The 20,708-nt window shown below is 43.1% G+C and overlaps 1 protein-coding gene across 1 annotated transcript in view; it reads right to left on the bottom strand.

The window, feature by feature from the left end:
* LOC110506270 (protein kinase C-binding protein NELL1) overlaps nt 1-5,000 on the bottom strand; it is a 400,235-nt gene extending 395,235 nt beyond the window's left edge. The window contains exons 1-2 of the mRNA XM_021585706.3: nt 4,826-5,000; nt 3,994-4,122 (exon numbers count right to left, since the gene is read on the bottom strand). Of these exons, the coding sequence (XP_021441381.3) occupies nt 3,994-4,122; nt 4,826-4,874 (178 nt within the window). The 5' untranslated portion in view covers nt 4,875-5,000. The remainder of the gene's footprint in view (nt 1-3,993; nt 4,123-4,825) is intronic.
* Between the last annotated feature and the right edge of the window lie 15,708 nt (nt 5,001-20,708).

Genomic DNA, 20,708 nt, shown 5'->3' with positions numbered 1-20,708 from the left:
TTCTTTAAATGGTTCAAGGAAGAAACGGGTTCCTGGAGGAACCCTGGAGTGGAGACGTGGCTTAGTGGGGGCATGGCTTTAAGATATACTGTATTTTTTGTTGTTGAGTTTTTGTTCTGTTGTGTTGTCATCACATGTTACGATTGAAAACAGACAGTTTTGTAGCTTCAATGATGCTATCAGAGGTGTTGGAGTTCCTCAAGAGCCTATGCAAATCCTAAAGTTAGTTACCACTTTCTTACTGAAAATGTTCATGGGCAGAGTACAAACTGCCTAATGAAGACCTAAGGGTCGAAACGTTGTTATAAATACATATCACCTGGGAGCATGAGCAGCAGTGTCACGACTTCTACTGAAGTCAGTTCCTCTCCTTGTTCGGGTGGCGTTCGGCGGTCGACGTCACCGGTCTTCTAGCAATCGCTGATCCACCTTTCATTTTCCATTTGTTTTGTCTTGTTTTCCCACACACCTGGTTTACATTCCCTCATTACTTGTTGTGTATTTAACCCTCTGTTCCCCCCATGTCAGTGTGTGAAATTGTTAGTTGTAAAGTGTTTGTGCACTCTGACTGGTTCGCGCCGGGTTATTTTGTACCCATATTTTGTTGTTCTGGGTGCCGTTGGTTTTGCATATTAAAACTTTTTGAGGATAGGGGGCAGTATTTTCACTTTGGATGAATTGCGTGCCCATAGTGAACTGCATCCTACTCTGTCCTAGATTGCTAATATATGCATATTATTATTATTATTGGATAGAAAACACTCTGAGGTTTCTAAAATTGTTTGAATTATGTCTGTGAGTATAACAGAACTCATAGGGCAGGCAATCTTCCAAACAAGAAGTGAAATTCTGAATGTGGGGCAACTTTGACGTCATTGCCCCCTCCTTTCCCAACAAGATATGGATCTGGTATCACTTCCTACGCCTTCCACTAGATGTCCTCATTCAGTAGAAAATGGAATGGAGTATTTGCTGTGAACTTTGACCGAATGGGAGGGGAAATAGTCAGTGTCCTGACAGAATGCCATTTTCCTGTGGCGCATTTCTCTGTGGGTGCTACCGCTGTTCCATTTGGCTCCAGCTGAAAACGTATGATCCGGTTGGGACGTTATTGGATATATATGATAATAACATCCTGAAGATTGATTCTCTACTTAGTTTGACCAGTTTATTCGACCTGGAATATATCTTTTGGAAGTTTTCGTGCGAGTTATCCTGGACCAGCAGTCAGTTTTTGGGCACGTGAGCTGAAAGTTATAGCAAATGCAGCTACTTGGACACTAGTATTGGACATTATAGAACAAAACAACGATTTATTGTGGAACTAGGACTCCTTGCACTACATTCGGATGAAAGATCATCAAAGGTAAGGGAATATTTATGTTGTAATTTCGTATTTCTGTTGACTCCAACATGGCGGAGAAATACTTTTACGTCTGAGCGCCGTCTCAGATTATTGCAATGTTAGGCTTTTTCCGTAACGTTTTTAAAAAATCTGACACAGCGGTTGCATTAAGAACCAGTGTATCTTTAATTATATGTAGAACATGTATCTTTAGTCAAAGTTTATGATGACTATTTCTGTTATCTGGCGTAGCTTTCTATAATTCCTCCGGATATTTTGGAGGCAGTTCTGAACATGGCGTCAATGTAAACCGAGATTTGTGGATATAAATATGCATATTATCGAACAAAACATAAATGTATTGTGTTATATGAGTGTCATCTGATGAAGATTTTCAACAGGTTAGTGATTCATTTTATCTCTAATCCTGCTTTTGTGACTATCTTTGGCTGGAAAAAATGGCTGCGTTTTCCCTTTGATTTGGTGGTGGTCTAACATAAATATATGTTGTGTTTTCGCTGTAAAACATTTTAAAAATCGGACATGATGGGTAGATGAACAAGATGTTTCTTTCATTTGAGGTATTGGACTTGTTAATGTGTGAAAGTTAAATATTTCTAAAGAATATTTTTGAATTCCCTGCGCCACCTTTTCAGCTGAATGGGGGGGTTCCCTGAGGGGAACTACTTGCCATAACAGGTTTAAACCTCTTTGGGATAGGGGGCAGCATTGGGAAGTTTGGATGAAAAGCGTGCCCAGAGTAAACTGCCTGTTATTCAGGCCCAGAAGCTAGAATATGCACATAAATATAATTAGTAGATTTGGATAGAAAACACTCAAAAGGTTCCAAAACTGTTAAAATAATGTCTGTGAGTATAACAGCACTCATGGCAGACGAAAACCTGAGAAAAATCCAACCAGGAAGTGGGAATTCTGAGGTTTGTAGTTTTCAAGTGAATGCCTATCGAATATCCAGTGTCCAGTCGGTGTCAACAGTCTTTAGGAGTTGTTTCAGGCTTCTATTGTGAAAGGGGAGAGAATAAGACCACTCAGAGTAAGTGGCTCAGCTGAAAGTCACGAGTTGTTTATCACACGTGGCCGTGAGTGCGAGCTCCGTTCCCTTTCCTTTCTAATGAAAGCAGTATTGTCCGGTTGAAACATTATTGAATATTTATGATAAAAACACCCTAAGGATTGATTAGAAACATCGTTTGACATGTTGCAATTTCACTGTCTGTAGGCCAGGGATTCCGCTAGTGGAACTCCCTTCCCAGAGAGGTTATGGGGAAAAATGCAAACTTACAAAACCCACTAATATTGCCAACTATTTTAGTTATTTGTTCATTGGCAAGATTAGCAAATGTAGGCATGACATGCCAGCAACAAACACTGACGCTACACATCCAAGTATAACTGACCAAATTATGAAAGACACAAGCACTGTGAGTTTGAATTCCGTAAAGTGAGTGTGGAAGAGGGGGAAAATTGTTGTCTATCAACAATGACAAGCCACCAGGGTCAGACAACTTGGCTGGAAAATGACTGTGGATAACAGCGGATGACATTGCCACTCCTATTTGCCATTTCTTCAATCTAAGCCTACTAGAAAGTGTCTGCCCTTAGGCCTGTAGTGAAGCAGAAGTAATTCCACCACCCAAGAATGGTAAATCCCCTTTACTGGCTCAAATAGCCAACCAATCAACCTGTTACCAACCATCTCTTCACAAACCCCAAGTCAAGAACAGACTATGGGTGGCATAAAGTACTACGTAGAGCCATTGCTACATGGAACTCTATTCCCCATCAGGTAACTGATGCAAGCAGTCAAATCAGATTTTTTTTTAATGGATAAAAATTCACCTTATGGAACAGCGGGGACTGTGAAGAGAGAGACAGACACACACACACACACACGCACGCTAGAACACACACTCACACTGTAATATTGCTGTATTATACATTTTGTATTGTATATAACATTATTACACCACTATATGATGTACTGTTTTATATTTTCTTTCATGTGTGATGTAAGTGCCTTAATGTGTTTGGACCGCAGGGAGAACAGCTGCTGCCTTGCCAGCAGCTAATGGGGATCCCTAATAAATATAAAGGCAAACGCAACGCATTGCGCCAATAGGGTTAACCAACTTGATGGGTATTGTAACATTGTATAGTGTGTATCGCCCGTGGTTCGACTACTCAGCCCCCTCATACGTACGGCCTGTGCGTTATGATGGCCTCACGGCTGCCATCCCACTTCTGACACCAACGTAGCAAACAAGAAGGGCAGGGAGGTGAACCTGGGTCACTGCTGTGAATGGCAAGCACCCTACGCATTGCACCAAGAGAGTTTACCCACATGGTTGGAATTGTAACATGGTTCATATAGCCAGAATCGTTACAATACATTGGTGATGTAATGATGATGATTAGTTCAGCATCTGTTACCAACAGTTTACCTAAAATATTCTGGATAATCTTACAACCACTAGTCAGAGCTTGGGTAACCTACATCTTACAAATGGAATTAGTTTACCAAACGTTCTCATGATTCCACGCCCAATAAAATATTTCTGCAATTCACTGATAAATAAAACAATGAGCTATCAATTAACAAACACATAGAGAAAATAATTATACATTACCTCGAAATAAGAAGGCTTTGCTATTTTTGTGAAGCCCTGCCACTTGGGTAATTCCAAATGTTGCATTTGCGAAGTCAAGTTCATTGATGATATCAATCTGGTAATCGGGATCTATTCCAAAACCGAAAACTGTAGGGGGGAAATATTATTTAGCCATTGTCACACATTGGGTGCACAGTTACACACATCATCCCACCTACACGATGTGTATAACGTACAAGGCACTTCTTTAATAATTGAGTTTGAGCATCAAACTTCAGCCTCTGCGTGATACAACGAACTGCAACACAGTCAAATACATGGGTATTGAATTCATGCGATTTCAAAGCACCTTCACCTCGGTACAGTGGCAATCACATCGGAGACAAAGCGCGTAAATTGCATGGCACTAGACATCATATACCGTATAATGGCAGATTACTTTAAATGAAAGTCTATATAATACAAATATTGGACTTATTGTTGCGCTGGAACAAATTGACTGCTGCATCGACCTGTGTGACACCTGTCATTTGTGTAGGGATTTATGCGCGTTCTACAGATGTGGTCTGACAACAACATACCCTACGTTTTAGGAGATGATAACTGCTATTATTCTGTACTATAAAACTAATTCCAAAAATATGATTTATAAATGAGGGGAAATTGATACAACATTTTTTATTCATAATAAAAAAATCTACAAGGGACAAACGAACAAAAAGCCGATAGAGGTGCTTATCAGGCTATGGAGGAGGAGAGGGTGCGCATTAAACAACTATGCTGACAGAGCTGATAATGATACCTAAAACAATAGGTAAACTAACTGCACATGTCCCCGTGTGACACCTACCTGGTTTCGCAATGAGCACTACGGATAACAAAGCCACGTAAATATCCATGTGTGTGAAGTTGCACTGTACAGTTTCCTCAGAAATATCCTACGTCGAGCGCTTCGCTGGCAAAACACTTGCTCGAGTCTGTCTCCCAAACTGTGCTCGTCTCACCGGTGCTGGGTGCAGTGGCTCGGAGCGTTCCACATCATGGAAATAGGGGTTCTGTCGGTGAGCACGTAAATTCTCTTGAATTTACTCTAAATACTATTGCCATCCATTCAATAAGTGATATTATTCACAAAGCTGGAATAAATCCGCATTAGCCATCCTTCTGAATTGAAATTAATCTATAGACGATATTTTTGCACAGCGAAATTAATCTTAATCCTCCCCTTCAGAAACGATAGACACATCCAATTCTGGAGTGAAAGGTTTTTGAAGAAAGTCAACTGGGGGACCTGTAATAAGAGTTGGGATTCTAACAAGTAGGCTATATGTAATCACATAACACATAGGCTATGTATCATCATCTCTTACATAGCCTTTGCTATTTTTTGCAGATAATCAGATGCAGCATTTTGCACAACAGAATAGACCTATGATAATAAACCTAAAATGAATTGAATCAACCGGATTTCTTTAACCAGCTCATAGTCAGGTCCTCATGTATGTCTTTTATTCGGGACTTCAAGCTGTTAAACAGCATTCCAACCATAAATCCCGACATGTGTCCATCTCCTTTATCTCCTCCCTTCCCTCTAACTCGATCAATCTCTCTCACCCCTAGGATACTGAGGGCTTTTTATAAGCATGGGTACTCCAACCTACCTTCCTCCTGGGAGCTGTCTTTGTTGGATACCATTAATCACGCTCCTTGCTTCTCCAATACAGCTAATAATCGCATCCCAAATGGCACCCTTGTGCGCTACATTTGCCCTGTGGGCTCTGATCAAATGTAGTGCACTGTGTATGGAATAGAGTGCCATTTGGGAGGCACACAATATGTGTAGTGTGTATATTGTGAGGTTACCTGCATTGACAAGCCATGCGCTGACATTGAAACAATAACATTTAGTCAGCGATTATGGCATTTATCCACGGCATGGACAGGACCTTCTTTGTGTGCACAGTAATGCAGTCCGAGCGCAAGGGAGAGTAAAGTTCTCGATATGATGTGTGTGACGAGTGTACGTCTACTAATTAGTAACTATAAAAAAAATGATATATCAAACTATCCTTGCAGATTCATCTCTTAAAATCCAATTTTATTGTATTGTGCAGTGCACATATTTTCAAATACCCAGGTAATGTTAATTTCGGTGTTTTTGTTACACAGTTAGTGAAAATGAAAGATAACTACCCAGCAAACCAAAATTGGTTCCGTGAAGATTCCCAGAACATTCCTTAGGTTGTGGCAAATGTTCTCATAACACAACAAAATACCCAGTTGTGCTGGTGATTATACAAAACATTCACCTTATGTTGCAAGAATGTTCTCAGAACACATTTCGGCTGTTCTCTACCTGTAAACTTAATGAGAACATTTGGGGAATGTTCTGTGGTGGTTGTTAAAGATGTTGTGCACAACATTTTAGTGAATGTAAGGAGAACATTCCAAGGATATTTATTTTAAAACCTTTTCCAAAAAAACATAGTTTACCAAAACATTATTTTAATTTTGGGGGGGATGTTATTATCCTAATGTTAGGGTTTTATATAAGTATACTGAACAAACATTTAACTCAACATGTAAAAGTTCCATGTTTCATGAGTCAAATAAATGATCCCAGAAATGTTCCGTACAAAAAGCTTATTCCCCTCAAATGTCATTCACAAATTTGTTTACATCCCCTTTTCCAATATAATTAATCCACCTGACATGTCATATCAAGAAACAGCATTACACAGGTGCACCTTGTGCTGGGGACAATAAAAGGCCACTCTAAAATGTGCAATTTTGTCACACAACACAATGCCACAGATGTCTCTTTTTTTAGGAAGTGTGCAAATGGCATGCTGACTGCAGGAGTGTCCACTAGAGCTGTTGCTAGAGAATTACATGTTTATCTCTCTACCATAAGCCACCTTAAACGTAATTTTAGAAAATTTGGCAGTACGTCCAACCGACCTCAGAACCACTGAGGAGTTTTTCTGTTTGTAATAAAGTCCTTTTGTGGGGAAAAACTAATTCTGATTGGCTGGGCCTGGCTCCCCAGTATCTGCACCCCTGCCATCCAAGGCCCACCCATGGCTGCTAAGTCATGTAAAATCCATATATTAGGGCAGAATTAATTTATTTCAATTGACTGATTTACTTCTATGAACTGTAACTTAGTCAAATACTTGAAATGATTGCATGTATGTATAGAACTTAAATGGCAATCTTAGTTTATGTTCTGGGAATGTTCCTGCTTTGCTGGGTAGATCTTTGATCATTCACTGTCACGACTTCCGCCGAAGTTGGTGGCTCTCCTTGTTCGGGCGGCGTTCGACAGTCGACGTCACCGGCTTTCTAGCCTCCACCGATCTACATTTCTTTTGTCTGTATTGTACACACCTAGTTCCCATTATGTTTTAATTATTTCCCTATATAACCCTCTGGAGCCATCATGGTTTTGTGCATGTTTATTGTTGTCAGTTGTCTCGTTTATGTGATTCTGGATTTTCATTCTCCTTGTTGGAAGATTATTTTTTAGTACTATTGTTACTCAAGTTACAATTGTTACTCATCTCTGTATCCTGCGCCTGACTCCGCCTTACCCACATCACCTAGACTCTGACAGAAACATGCACCTTCAATGGAGTCAGCAGGTGCACACAGCCCTCCTCTGCCTATGGAGGAGATCGTCCATCAGCATGCGACTATGTTGCAAAGTGTAGGCACAGCCATGGATTGTGCGCTGCAAACCATGGAGCGATGGGAGAGAGGGGGTTTTCCAGCAACCCCATCATCATCACCCCAGCTCCCACAACAACCCACACTGCTGTCCACCCCTCCTTCACCTGGATCCAGTGGGATTCGGCTTGCGCTCCCGAGGGTATATGATGGAACGGCTGCCGGGTGCCATAGGTTCCTACTCCAGCTGGGGCTCTACCTGGTCACCGTTCACCCAGCTCCTTCGGGGCGCGAGAGTTTAAACGGCCTCATCTCCTGTCTAACTGGTAGAGCACTCAAAAGGGCCAACGCAGTCTGCGGAAGGGAAGGACCAACGTTGGACAATTATGAGGATTTTACCCGCCGCTTCCGGGCGGTTTTCAATCATCCACCTGTATCATCTCAGACAGGGGATGAGGAGCGCACAAGACTTCGCTCTGGACGATCAAACTCTGGCCGCAGGTGCGGGATGGAATGAGCGGGTCCTGATCGACCACAGGTGTGGTCTACGCGAGGACGTTCGTAGGGAGATAGCCTGCAGGGACACGACCCTTACCTTTGACCAGCTGGTGAACCTATCCATCAGGCTGGAAAACCTGTTGGCGTCCCGCGGAGGTCCGGATTGAGGTCCATCAGCTCCATCCCCTAGGCCCTCAGATCCGATGCCGATGGAGCTAGGAGGTGCTGCTATGAGGAGGACTGGGGGGAGGCATTCCCTGCACCACCTGTGGACGCAGAGGGCACACTGCTGGTCGGTGCTGGGGAAGTTCTCCAGGGAGTCGAAGCAGCAGGCAGGGCACTGGTGGATAATCCCAGGTGAGTAGGCAGAGCTTCCTGTTTCGCACATGTGTGTATGTATAGAATTTCCTTTGTTTTCCCCGCATTCCCAGTACAAGGCGCTAGTAGATTCAGGTGCAGCTTGGAATTTTATTGATAATTCATTTGCAATTAGATTAGGGATCCTCCTTTTGAGTCAGGACTGATCAGGGAGGTCACAGATCCACTATGTATCATAAGGAGAGAATTAGTCTCTTTTCATCTGCGTTTCCTGTGGTGTTGGAGCATCCCTGGTTGGCCAATCACGACCCCACTATTTCGTGGAAACAGAGGGCTCTCAAGGGATGGTCACGTCAGTGCTCAGGGAGGTGTGTAGGTGTTTCCATAGGTGCAACTCCAGTGAAGAGTCAAAACCAGGTCTCCACCATATACATCCCCCCTGAATATGCCGATTTGGCTCTCGCCTTCTGTAAAAAGAAGGCGACTCAATTACCACCCCATCGACGGGGGGATTGTGCGATAAATCTCATGGTAGACGCAGCACTTCCCAGGAGTCACATGTATCCTTTGTAACATGAGGAGACGGCGGCTATGTAAACATATGTCTCCGAATCTCTGGGACAGGGATACGGCCCTCCACATCACCTGCCTTCTCGAGTTTCTTTTTTGTGAAGAAGAAGGATGGAGGTTTACGCCCGTGTATTGACTATCAAGGTATAAATCAGATCACAGTGAAGTACAGTTACCTGCTGCCTCTCATAGCCAGTTTTAGAGTCATTGCACGGTGTCACACCCTGACCATAGTTTGCTTTGTATGTTTCTATGTTTTGTTTGGTCAGGGTGTGATCTGAGTGGGCATTCTATGTTGGATGTCTAGTTTGTCTGTTTCTGTGTTTGTGCCTGATATGGTTCTCAATCAGAGGCAGGTGTTAGTCATTGTCTCTGATTGGGAACCATATTTAGGTAGCCTGTTTTGTGTTGAGTTTTGTGGGTGGTTGCTTCCTGTCTTTGTGTTTGTTGCATCAGATAGGGCTGTTTCGATTTTACCACATTAATTGTTTTGTATTAAGATCATGTTGAGTTTTCCTATATTAAAAACATGAACTATAACCAATCTGCATTTTTGTCCGTCTCTCCTTCCCAGGAGGAAAGCCAATACACACGGGGTGCGTTTCTTCACAAAATTGGATCTCAGGAGCGCGTACAACCTGGTGCGTGTCCGGGAGGGGGATGAGTGGAAGACGGCATTTAGTACCACCTCTGGGCACTATGAGTACCTTGTCATGCCGTACGGGTTGATGAATGCTCCATCAGTCTTTCAATCCTTTGTAGACAAGATTTTCAGGGACCTGCACGGGCAGGGTGTAGTGGTGTATATAGATGACATTCTAATATACTCCGCTAAATGCGCCGAGCATGTGTCTCTGGTGCGCAAGGTGCTTGGTCGACTGTTGGAACATGACCTGTATGTCAAGGCTGAGAAATATCTGTTCTTCCAACAGTCCGTCTCCTTCCTAGGGTACCGCCTGTCTGTGACAGGGGTGGAGATGGAGAAGGACCGCATTTCAGCCGTGCGTAATTGGCCGACTCCAACCACGGTAAAGGAGATGCAGCGGTTTTTAGGGTTTGCCAACTACTACCTGAGGTTTATCCGGTGCTTTGGTTAGGTAGTGGCTCCCATTACCTCTTTGCTAAAGGGGGGACCGGTGCGACTGCTGGGGAGGACAGGGCTTTTGTTCACCTGAAGGCTCTGTGTACCTCGGCTCCCATGCTGGCTCATCCTGATCCCTCTTTGGCATTTATAGTAGAGGTGTACACGTCCGAGGCTGGGATAGGAGCTGTGCTGTCTCAGCGCTCAGGTGCTCCGCCCCTGTGTTTTTTTTCCTGAAGAAGCTCAGCCCGGCGGAGCAAAACTATGATGTGGGTGATTGGGAGCTGTTGGCAAGGCTCTGATGGCATTGGCTTGACGGGGCTAAACACCCTTTCCTTATTTGGACTGACCACCACAATCTGAAGTACATCCGGGAGACTGAACCCTCGTCAGGCAAGTTGGGCCATGTTTTTCACCCGTTTTGTTTTCACCCTATCCTACAGACCAGGTACCCAGAACGGTAAGGCAGACGCACTGTCCCGGATGCATGACACAGAGGAGCGGTCCACAGATCCCACTCCCATACTTCCTGCTTCTTGCCTGGTGGCCCCAGTGGAATGGGAGGTGGACGAGGACATCGAGCGGGCGTTACGTACAGAGCCCACTCGGGCTTCTGTACGTTCTGTCTGATGTCCGTGATCGTTTGATCTGTTGGGCTCACACGTCACCCTCCTCTGGTCAACCTGGCATCGGTCGGACAGTGCGCTGTCTTAGTAGGAAGTACTGGTGGCCCACTTTAGCTAAGGACGTGAGGGTTTATGTTTCCTCTGGCTCAGTGGGCGCCCAGTGCAAGGCACCTAGACACCTGCCCAGAGCGAAATTACAACCCGTACCCATTCCACAACGGCCGTGGTCACACCTATTGGTGGATTTTGTGACGGATCTTCCTCCGTCACAGAGAAACACCACAATCCTGGTTGTTGTGGATCGGTTTTCTAAGTCCTGCCGTCTCCTTCTTTTGCCCGGGTCTCCCTACGGCCCTACAGACTGCGGAGGCCCTGTTCACCCACGTCTTCCGGCACTACAGGGTGCCTGAGGATATAGTTTCTGATTGGGGTCCCCAGTTCATGTCTAGGGTCTGGAGCGTGTTTATGGAACGCCTGGGGGTCTCGGTCAGCCTCACCTCAGGTTTTCAACCCGAAAGTAACGGGCAGGTGGAGAGAGTTAACCAGGATGTGGGTAGATTTCTGCGTTCCTATTGCCAGGACTGGCTGGGGGAGTGGGCGGTTTTCATCCCCTGGGTAGAGATGGCCCAAACCCTCTCCTCTACCTCCTTTTTAATGTGTACTAGGTTTTTCAGCCGGTCCTGGCACCGTTCCATCAGAGCCAGATTGAAGCATCTGCGGTGGACGTTTTGGCGCTCGGAAGAAACATGGGACACTGCCCATGTGCGCCTGCAACGGGCTATCAAGCGGCAGAAGGCGAGCGCCGACCACCACGACAGTGAGGACGGATCGGGTCTGGCTCACGACCCGAAACCTACCCCTTCGCCTGCCCTGTCGGAAGCTGGGTCCACGGTTTGTGGGGCCATTTAAAGTCCTGAGGAGATTGAACAAGGTTTGTTATCGGTTACAGCTCCCTCCTGACTACCGTATTAACCCCTCGTTCTCTGTGTCTCTCCTCAGGCCGGTGGTGGCTGGTCCGCTCCAGCAGTCTGAGGTGCGGAAGGTTCCTCCACCTGTGCGTGTTTATTGTCAGTTTATGTCAGTCTCGTTTATATGATTCTGGATTTTCGCTCTCCTTGAGTAAAGTTACTATTGTTACTCATCTGTGTCCTGAGCCTTACTCCGCCTTACGCACATCACCTAGACTCTGACATTCACAATCCAAGATGGTTTGATGTTTAAAAAAACTAAGATTACTGCAGTATATCGACAGTTAGCAAGGAATTCTCTTGACTTTTAACCATTAAACTCTGAGATTGAAAAGCCCACGGCCACATCAATAGCACAAAAGTAGTTGTGACACCACTTTGGCAAACTCGTTCAGAATATGACTGGGAATTTTACAGGAGTGTAAAAAATGATATTATTTTAATTGGAGTCACTAACCATGTTACCATCCACAATTTTTACGGGAGAAAAGTCATAGCTATAAAAATAAAATAATGACAGCTGTGATGGTAAAATGTTTTGAATTCCGATAGAGAATTTGATCGTTGGATATGGTAGGATCTTTTTTGTCTGTAAAATGAATTGTTAAATAAATGCCAGTAAAAAGGCCTTTATGTGCAAATACCGATATAATAACCATATAAACCCGGCAAAAAAAGAAACGTCCCTTTTCAGGACCCTGTCTTTCAAAGATAATTCGTAAAAATCCAAATAACTTCACAAATCTTCCTTTCAAATGGTTCAAACACTGTTTCCCATGCTTGTTCAATGAACCATAAACAATTAATGAACATGCACCTGTGGAACGGTCGTTACGACACTGACAGCTTACAGACGGTAGGCAATTAAGGTCACGGTTATGAAAACTTAGGACACTAAAGAGGCCTTTCTACTAACTGAAAAACACCAAAAGAAAGATGGCTAGGGTCCCTGCCCATCTGTGTGAACGTGCCTTAGACATGCTGCAAGGAGGCATGAGGACTGTAGATGGCCAGGGCAATACATTGCAATGTCCGTACTGTGAGATACGGACATTGCACAGGGAGACAGGATGGACAGATGATCATCCTCGCAGTGGCAGACCACGTGTAACAGCATCTGCACAGGATCGGTACATCCGTACATCATACCTTCGGGACAGGTACAGGATGGCAACAACAACTGCCCGAGTTACACCAGTAATGCACAATCTCTCCATCAGTGCTCAGACTGTCTGCAATAGGCTGAAAGAGGCTGGACTGAGGACTTGTAGGCCTGTTGTAAGGCAGATCCTCACCAGACGTCACCGGTAACAACGTTGCCTATGGGCACAAACCCACTGTCGCTGGACCAGACAGGACTGACAAAAAGTGTTCTTCACTGTTGAGTCGCGGTTGTCAGACCAGGGGTGATGGCCGGATTCACGTTTATCGTCGAAGGAATGAGCGTTACACTGAGGCCTGTTCTCTGGAGTGGGATCAATTTGGAGGTGGAGGGTCTGTCATGGTCTGGGGCGGTGTGTCACAGCATCATCGGACTGAGCTTATTGTCATTGCAGGCAATCTCAACGCTGTGCGTTACAGGGAATACATCCTCCTTCCTTATGTGGTACCCTTCCTGCAGGCTCATCCTGACATGACCGTCCAGCATGACAATGCCACCAGCCATACTGCTTATTCTGTGTGGGATATCCTGCAAGACAGGAATGTCAGTGTTCTGCCATGGCCAGTGAAGAGCCCGGATCCCATTAAGCACGTCTGGGACCTGTTGGATTGGAGGGTGAGGGCTAGGGCCATTCCCCCCAGAAATGTCCGGGACCTTGCAGTTGCCTTGGTGGACGAGTGGGGTAACATCTCACAGCAAGAACTGACAAATCTGTTGCAGTCCACGAGGAGGAGATGCACTGCAGTGCCTAATGCAGCTGGTGGCCTCACCAGATACTGACTGTTTATTTTGCCTTTGAGCCCCCCTTTGTTCAGGAACACATTATTCCATTTCTGTTAGTCACATGTCTGTGGAACCTGTTCAGTTTATGTCTCAGTTGTTGAATTGGTTTGGTGAAAATGAACACAGTTGACATTGAGGACATTTATTTTTTTGCTAAGTTTATAAACATCCGCATCTGTCTTTTTTTCATAATTTGTTTTACGAAAGCATAAAGATGTTGATGAAGAAATACTGTACTGCAGTTTTGAGTTAGAAATGTAACACTCCACTACTCAACTATATTTCAAATTGGACAGAGTGAATGGGGAAATGAGCAGATACATTGTGTAAGGTGCTGTAAAATAAAAAAACTAATTATTTGCTCGTCGTCTCAGCGAAGGCTAGAAATAGCTAATAAGAACCTTGATAGTGCTGCTGCAAGTTTTATATATATGTTTATTTTTTAATTGTTCTTTGTGTGTATGTGTATGTATGTAGGATATGTATGCATGCATGTATACATATATGTATATATATATATGTGTGCATGTATATATATATACAGTACATGAGTCAATAAACAGGTTATTTACCAATACCCTAAAATGCACAAAAATTACAAGTGTTTCCAATTGTAGGATATTCTAAAATGATTTCCTGTCAAGGTTGTTTGCTACTGGGGGAGAAGTCAGGTGCAGGAGAGCAGAGAGTTGTGAACAGGCGCACACTTTATTTAGGCAGAGGCCTCCAGCCAAAGGTAAAAAGTGCAAGGCGCGAAACAGTCACAAAAATAAGCAAATGTTTGACAATTAAACATCCTTCGTGAAATACCATTGAATACAGGGGAGAACCAGCCCTGCGTGTAACACGTAACAAGGAGAGGTGACAGTTCCATGTATGGTGGCGCATAGAAACTAAAGTCTGCTTTACTTAAATTTGTAGTGACAAAATACATTTCAAGAGTTAGCCATTCCTGTGGGCAAGTAAGCTATTTTGTGCTTCTGAGGTAATATGGTAGTTTTTGCATGAGTTCTTTGTAAATGAACAGAAGGCAATGTTGTGTTCTCCATTACCAGAGATGGCCAGCCTACTTTCTGAGACAGATCACAGTGATGTGTGCAAAATCGGTCACCTGTAATAAAGAGCGCTATGATAAACAGCATCCAATGGTGTTAAAGAAGTGGCAGCTGTGTTCATATAGATTGTCACCATAGTTTAACGCTGACAGGAAAGTCGATTGAACAGTGTTTTTCTTACTCAAGCGTAAGGCACAATCTATTTCTGTAGAAGAAGCCCAGTTTAATGATCAGTTTCTTCGTTGGCTCATGTACATGTGTTTTAAATGGCAACTTGTCATCAATCTAAATGCCAAGGTAATGCTACAGGGTACCAAGACTATCCTCAGGAATAAAAAAAAAGCGCTTTTACCCATTGCTATATTCAGGACTATAGAGCAATGTTTCTTGCTGTATGAGGTAGAAATGTCCACATCTTTCCCGATAAATCAGTGTGTTAGCAATAGTTAGTACAAAAGTGCTTCTCTTTCAACTACACTCATCTTATCATTAAACTATAAAAGTAAATGTTCTTTTTGTGTGTAATGGCCTTCAAAATGAAGATTCCACCTTCTTTGAAATGTTCTATCACAAAAAGGTCACAAAAAAGCAGGCAGTTTGAAATGTAAACTTGTAGACTTTAACTACTTTTAATGCACCTTGAATTCATTCCACTTAAACTGCGCCAAAGTCTAACCTAAAACATTTAATTTCCAATATTGTTTCGCGAGACAGCAGGACAATTTGCTCTTCCGGGATGGGTATTCACGTATTACCTGCACCCCAAATATTAAGAGAGGGTAATTTTCCCCAAATGTCTATTTCCTGCCATTCAACAGCATTCTGGAACTAAGGGGAAATTTCCTCCCAATACGGTTGGTAAGGCAATAGCTTTCGCATTCCTATGTCTTAGCTGAATAGCTGACATATTACTATGCCGTAGGCAAACGACCCAGCTCTGCTCAAGTGAAAAAATAAATACACCAGCATTCCGGCCTCATTTTCATTATAACCGAACAGCAGAGTCTGTGAATTGAACATTTGTAGTTCCACAACTGGCTGTGCCAGCCTACCCCGCGGATGACTAAAGGCAGCTGTGTCTTCCTGATTAGGATAACAAATTCAGTGACCTTCACGGGATTCCATTTTACAACTCTGCCATGCAGGCTGGGCTTTAAGCAATGACATTTTCCATCAGCAGAAATGAAAGGGACTTGCAGCATCGGAGGAAAGAGGGCCAACAGTTTGTTCCCTCACAACGCCCCCACTGTCTAATTCCTCCAAATGGACAAATAAATAATGACTTCCACACACTTGCAGCACTCTGGAGAGGGATACCACATTGATGACCGCTAAAATGACCTCGGGCGGCAGGGTAGCCTAGTGGTTAGTGTTGGACTAGTAACCGGAAGGTTGCAAGTTCAAACCCCCGAGCTGACAAGGTACAAATCTGTCGTTCTGCCCTGAACAACACACTGTTCCTAGGCTGTCATTGAAAATAAGAATTTGTTCTTAACTGACTTGCCTAGCTAAATAAAGGTAAAATAAATAAATTACTAAATAAAAAATATAATTTCTGCCCATAACCGAGGCAATCACAGATAAATTCATCTGATCAGGGCATGTCTTGAGGTGAAGATTCAGTTAAATCTCAGTGGTAAACACACATGCTCAACTCTACAGTAATGTATTGTGTTGTTTATCTGTGGAAGCAGGCTTGTCTACCTTCCCCTCTCTCTGGGGCCCTGCCATTGGCTCCCATTCAGGGATGTAGTGCTGCACACACTGGCCTGATTTGGAGCTCCAATCCCAGCCGCTGTGGGAGAAGAGCATCGCCCCCAGAACACACACTGTGACACTGGAATAAACAGCGGCAGAAACATGAGAACAAACACACAGTGTAACACACCAACTGGTGTAAAAAAACAGACGCACATACATGCATTGAAACACATACACTCAACAACACACATAAAAACAACAACAAACGCATGCACACGTACACTGTCATACATTGCAAAGTCTAAAACAGCAAGTACACATTGGCTGTGTTAAAATGGCACCCTATTCGCTATTTGGTGCACTATTTTTTACCCAAGCCTTATGGTTTAACCTTATGGTTAAAACTAGTGCACTACATAGAGAATAGGGTGCCATTTTGGATGCAAACTCTGAACTACTGTGATTGAACATCTATATTGCTTATAGGCTGGAGCAGGGGCACTACTATTATTTGAGAAGGTCCAATTACACACATTTCCTAGGTGGTAAAGGTCCAGATTGATTGATCAGCGTAATAACAATCCCCCACTTTGCAACCCAGGCATCACCACACTTTTCACATCTCCTCTTGTTGGTGGAGAGAAAGTTTTGTAACCCTCATACTACCAACAACTCTTTCCGGGTGAATCCAGGTGAAAGCTATGATACCTTATTGATGTCACCTGTTAAATACACTTCAATCAGTGTAGATTAAGGCGAGGAGACAGATTAAAGAAGGATGTTTAAGCCTTGAGACATGGATTGTGTATGTGTGCGGGTGGGTGAATGGGCAAGACAAAATATTTCAGTGTCTTTGCCAGGCGCACCAATTTGAGTGTCAAGAACCATGTCTATCAAGAATAGTCCACCACCCAACGGACATCCAGCCAATGTTTCCTCCCAAAAAAATTCACCACTGAGCAAATTTAAGGTATTCTGAGAGCAAACATGAATGTTGTCAAAATTCTGTGCAACTTACTGTGAACACTGAGGCTGTACCCACTTTAAGTTGGTTTTAACAATGGCCAAGTAGCCTACTGTGGCTATTTGATCATAATGTAGGCCTACCAGAGTGGCCTACCATCAAAAACAATGGAATAAAATGCCTCCAATTTACTCAGTGCCAAAAAAATGATATTCAGCCTACAGTAGCAGCAAACGAGTGGTGTTCAATATAGGCCTACATTCCATGAGACTTTTGAAAACGCTGGGCTTGACATTAACCTGTTTATCCACTTGTCCTTCAGACAAGGAGGTAACTGAAAATGTTGTGTTTGATGCAAGTAACCACTTTCTAAAAATAAAATTAATTATTATTCCCATACCATTATTGCAGAGAATCAGACAAGTTATGCTACTGGCTTCTTATCATATTCAATACTGTCTGAATCTACAACACTGTTCTTTAACCTTACTCGCTTTTCAGAGAAGGATAGAAATGCACAAATGTTTTGCTCTTGTAGGAAGAAACAACTCCCCACCCATTGTTGGGCTAATATAACTGGGCTAATAACTCACTAACTAGCGAGGAATATTAACAAATGTGCACATGCAGCTTTCGCTTTGAACTGAAAACAAGTGCATCTCCTTGCAACTGGCTGGCAAGTAGCCTAGTGGTTACAGCTTTGGGCCAGTAACTGAAAGGTTGCTAGATCGAATCCCAGAGCTGACAAGGTAAAAAAATCTGTCATTCTGCCTCTGACCAAGGCAGTTAACCCACTGTTCCTAGTCTGTCATTGTAAATAAGAATTTGTCTTAGCTGACTTGCCTAGATAAATAGCTAAAAAAATTCATGTAGACACAGTCCGTTTCAAAGTGAATGGCAATTCCAATTTGCATTTAGGCACACTGCACCTCTGATTGGTTATGGCATACTGGTCTGTGTAGAGTATGGAACTGAGTTGTTGGTTTCAAGAAAAAAAATTGCATAGTTAGTTTTAGCATACAAAGTCTTGCATAGTTTGTTTTGTTTCGGTATGTTACATTGAAAGTGGCTAATATTGTGAAACATTGATAGTGTTAACTAAAGTGGAAAACTCTAGAAAGTTCACTCTCATGTATCTCTTGACACAACTGTGGGAAGCATTGCAGTCATCATGGTCCAGCATCCCTGTAGAATGCTTTCGGCACCTTATAGAATCTATGCCCCGAACAATTGAGACTGTTTTGATTGCAAAACTGGGTGCAACTCAATAAATTGAAATTTGGTAGTGTGTGGGTAGTTTCCCTGTTGTTATGTCATTCACTAACAGACCTGTCATACATTTCCAGTTGATCAACTAGCCCTCAACTAACTAGATAAGTTAGGCTAACCTATCTAAATTTTGTAGGCCTCGACCCCATGGGGCACACTTTGATATTGTTGAGTCACTCATGTGTCATATGAACACACATAAGAAATGCAAAATGCTTAGATTTTTTTTAAATTACCTTTCATATGGCAACAAATCTCTCTCCGTCCCATGTGTAGAATTTTGGGAAAATAGCTTCAACCCTCATACTACCGACTTGGATCATTATTCAATTCTTCATGACTTTGTCAATAAATGTATCAATGTGTCTAAGTCATTGTCTAGTGTTTCTTTTCTTTTTTCAATATGGAATTTCAAACAAAGGTCCTATTACAGTAGAATATGCAGAATAGGTGACACCAAAGCACTAGCATTTTTTAATCTTGGATTTTCTGGAGATACAGTAATAAGTTATCCATACCACCAGAGGGCGGAGGGGAACCTGTAAATCTGGTTAACAAAGTCTGTCAATGGTATAAATACTTGATAGAACTCCAATACAGCACTTAGAGACGTTCTGAATCTACACAGAGAGCTGTATTAGTGTATTCTCCAAAAGTAGTTGTTCTATGTCAAGTCTAAAAACAATGTTTAAATCCTGGTTTCTCTGGAGATAACAAGTTATCCATACCACCAAAGGGTGGAGAGTGACCTGTATCAGTGATTTTGATCAGGAAACAGATCACCTACAGAGATAGAGCACCTTATGTACTCGACTATGGTTACAAATGGTTATACTGTAACTAGGTATGACCCTCCATATATATTTACTTGCAGTCAAAACACCTCAGAACTCTGCTTACAGAAACCCTCAATGTACACATAGTGCTGTATTGGTGTGTATTCTTCGATAAAAATAAAAAAATATGTGGAAAATGTTATATAAAGTTAAGTGGTTCCTCTCATTGGTGTAGTCATAGCCCTGCCTCCTATATTTGTATGTCATAGGACTGTTCCTTCTCACTTCATCTGACCAGACCTCTACCCACATTCCTCACTCCTCCCTAATCCACGGCTATACAACCTTATCAGTGGCTGAAGCCAGACTGTTCCTCTTTGCCTCTCTCCATAGGATACATGAAATTTGACAATAACATGTTCTGACAGAATGTAAACTTCCTGCACTCTCCTTTCTCACTCAGTAGATTGCCAATAAGTCAGTTTGTCAACTGACTAGCTCTGCTAAAGCTACCCGGTCAACTGTAAGTGTTGTTATTGTGAAATAGAAGTGTCTAGTAGCAACAACGGCTCAGTCACGAAGTGGTGGCAATACAAGCTAGCAAAACTGGAACACCGAGTGCTGGAGCGCAGAGCGCTTTAAAATTGCAACACTAACTACAGAGTTTCAAACTGCCTCTGGAAGCAACTTCAGCACAATAACTGTTCGTCGGGAGCTTCATGCATAGGATTTCCATTCCCGAGGAGCCTAAGATCATCACGTGCAATGCCAAGCGTCAGCTGGAGTGGTGTAAAGCTCACCACCATTGGACTCTGGACCAGTGAGTTGGGTTCTAACTTGAAATATTGAAATATCCCTATTCATGTTACCATATAAAGACTGGTATCAATGTGTGCCCCATTCACGATGGATTGGTGATAAGAAGATGGACTATGTTATAAAATGCTGTGGCTTAGTCCTAACGGTTGGGCTCAACAAATCACCTATGTGGGGCTCGCTGACAAGCTCCATTACTGCAGTAATTAAATAATAAAGTTTACTTGCTTTGAAGGAACTTAAGTCTCTATTTTTGATTACAATAATTCCACGACACCCTTTCCTCAGCACTTTGTTGAATTACCTTCGGCAGCGATTACAGCCTAGTCTTCTTGGGTAAGACCCTACAAGCTTGGCACGTCTGTATTTGGGGGTTACTCTCCTATTCCTCTCTGCAGATCCTCTCGAGCTCTGTCAGGTTGGATGGGGAGCATTATTTTCAGCTCTCTCCAGAGATGTTCGATCAGGTTCCAGTCC

Source organism: Oncorhynchus mykiss, chromosome 26 (assembly GCF_057628025.1).
Source record: "Oncorhynchus mykiss isolate SJ-2025 chromosome 26, ASM5762802v1, whole genome shotgun sequence".
Classification (NCBI taxonomy): Eukaryota; Metazoa; Chordata; class Actinopteri; order Salmoniformes; family Salmonidae; genus Oncorhynchus; species Oncorhynchus mykiss.
The sequence above is the reverse complement of the archived record's forward strand: the minus strand, read 5'-3'. Positions and strand labels throughout refer to the sequence as shown.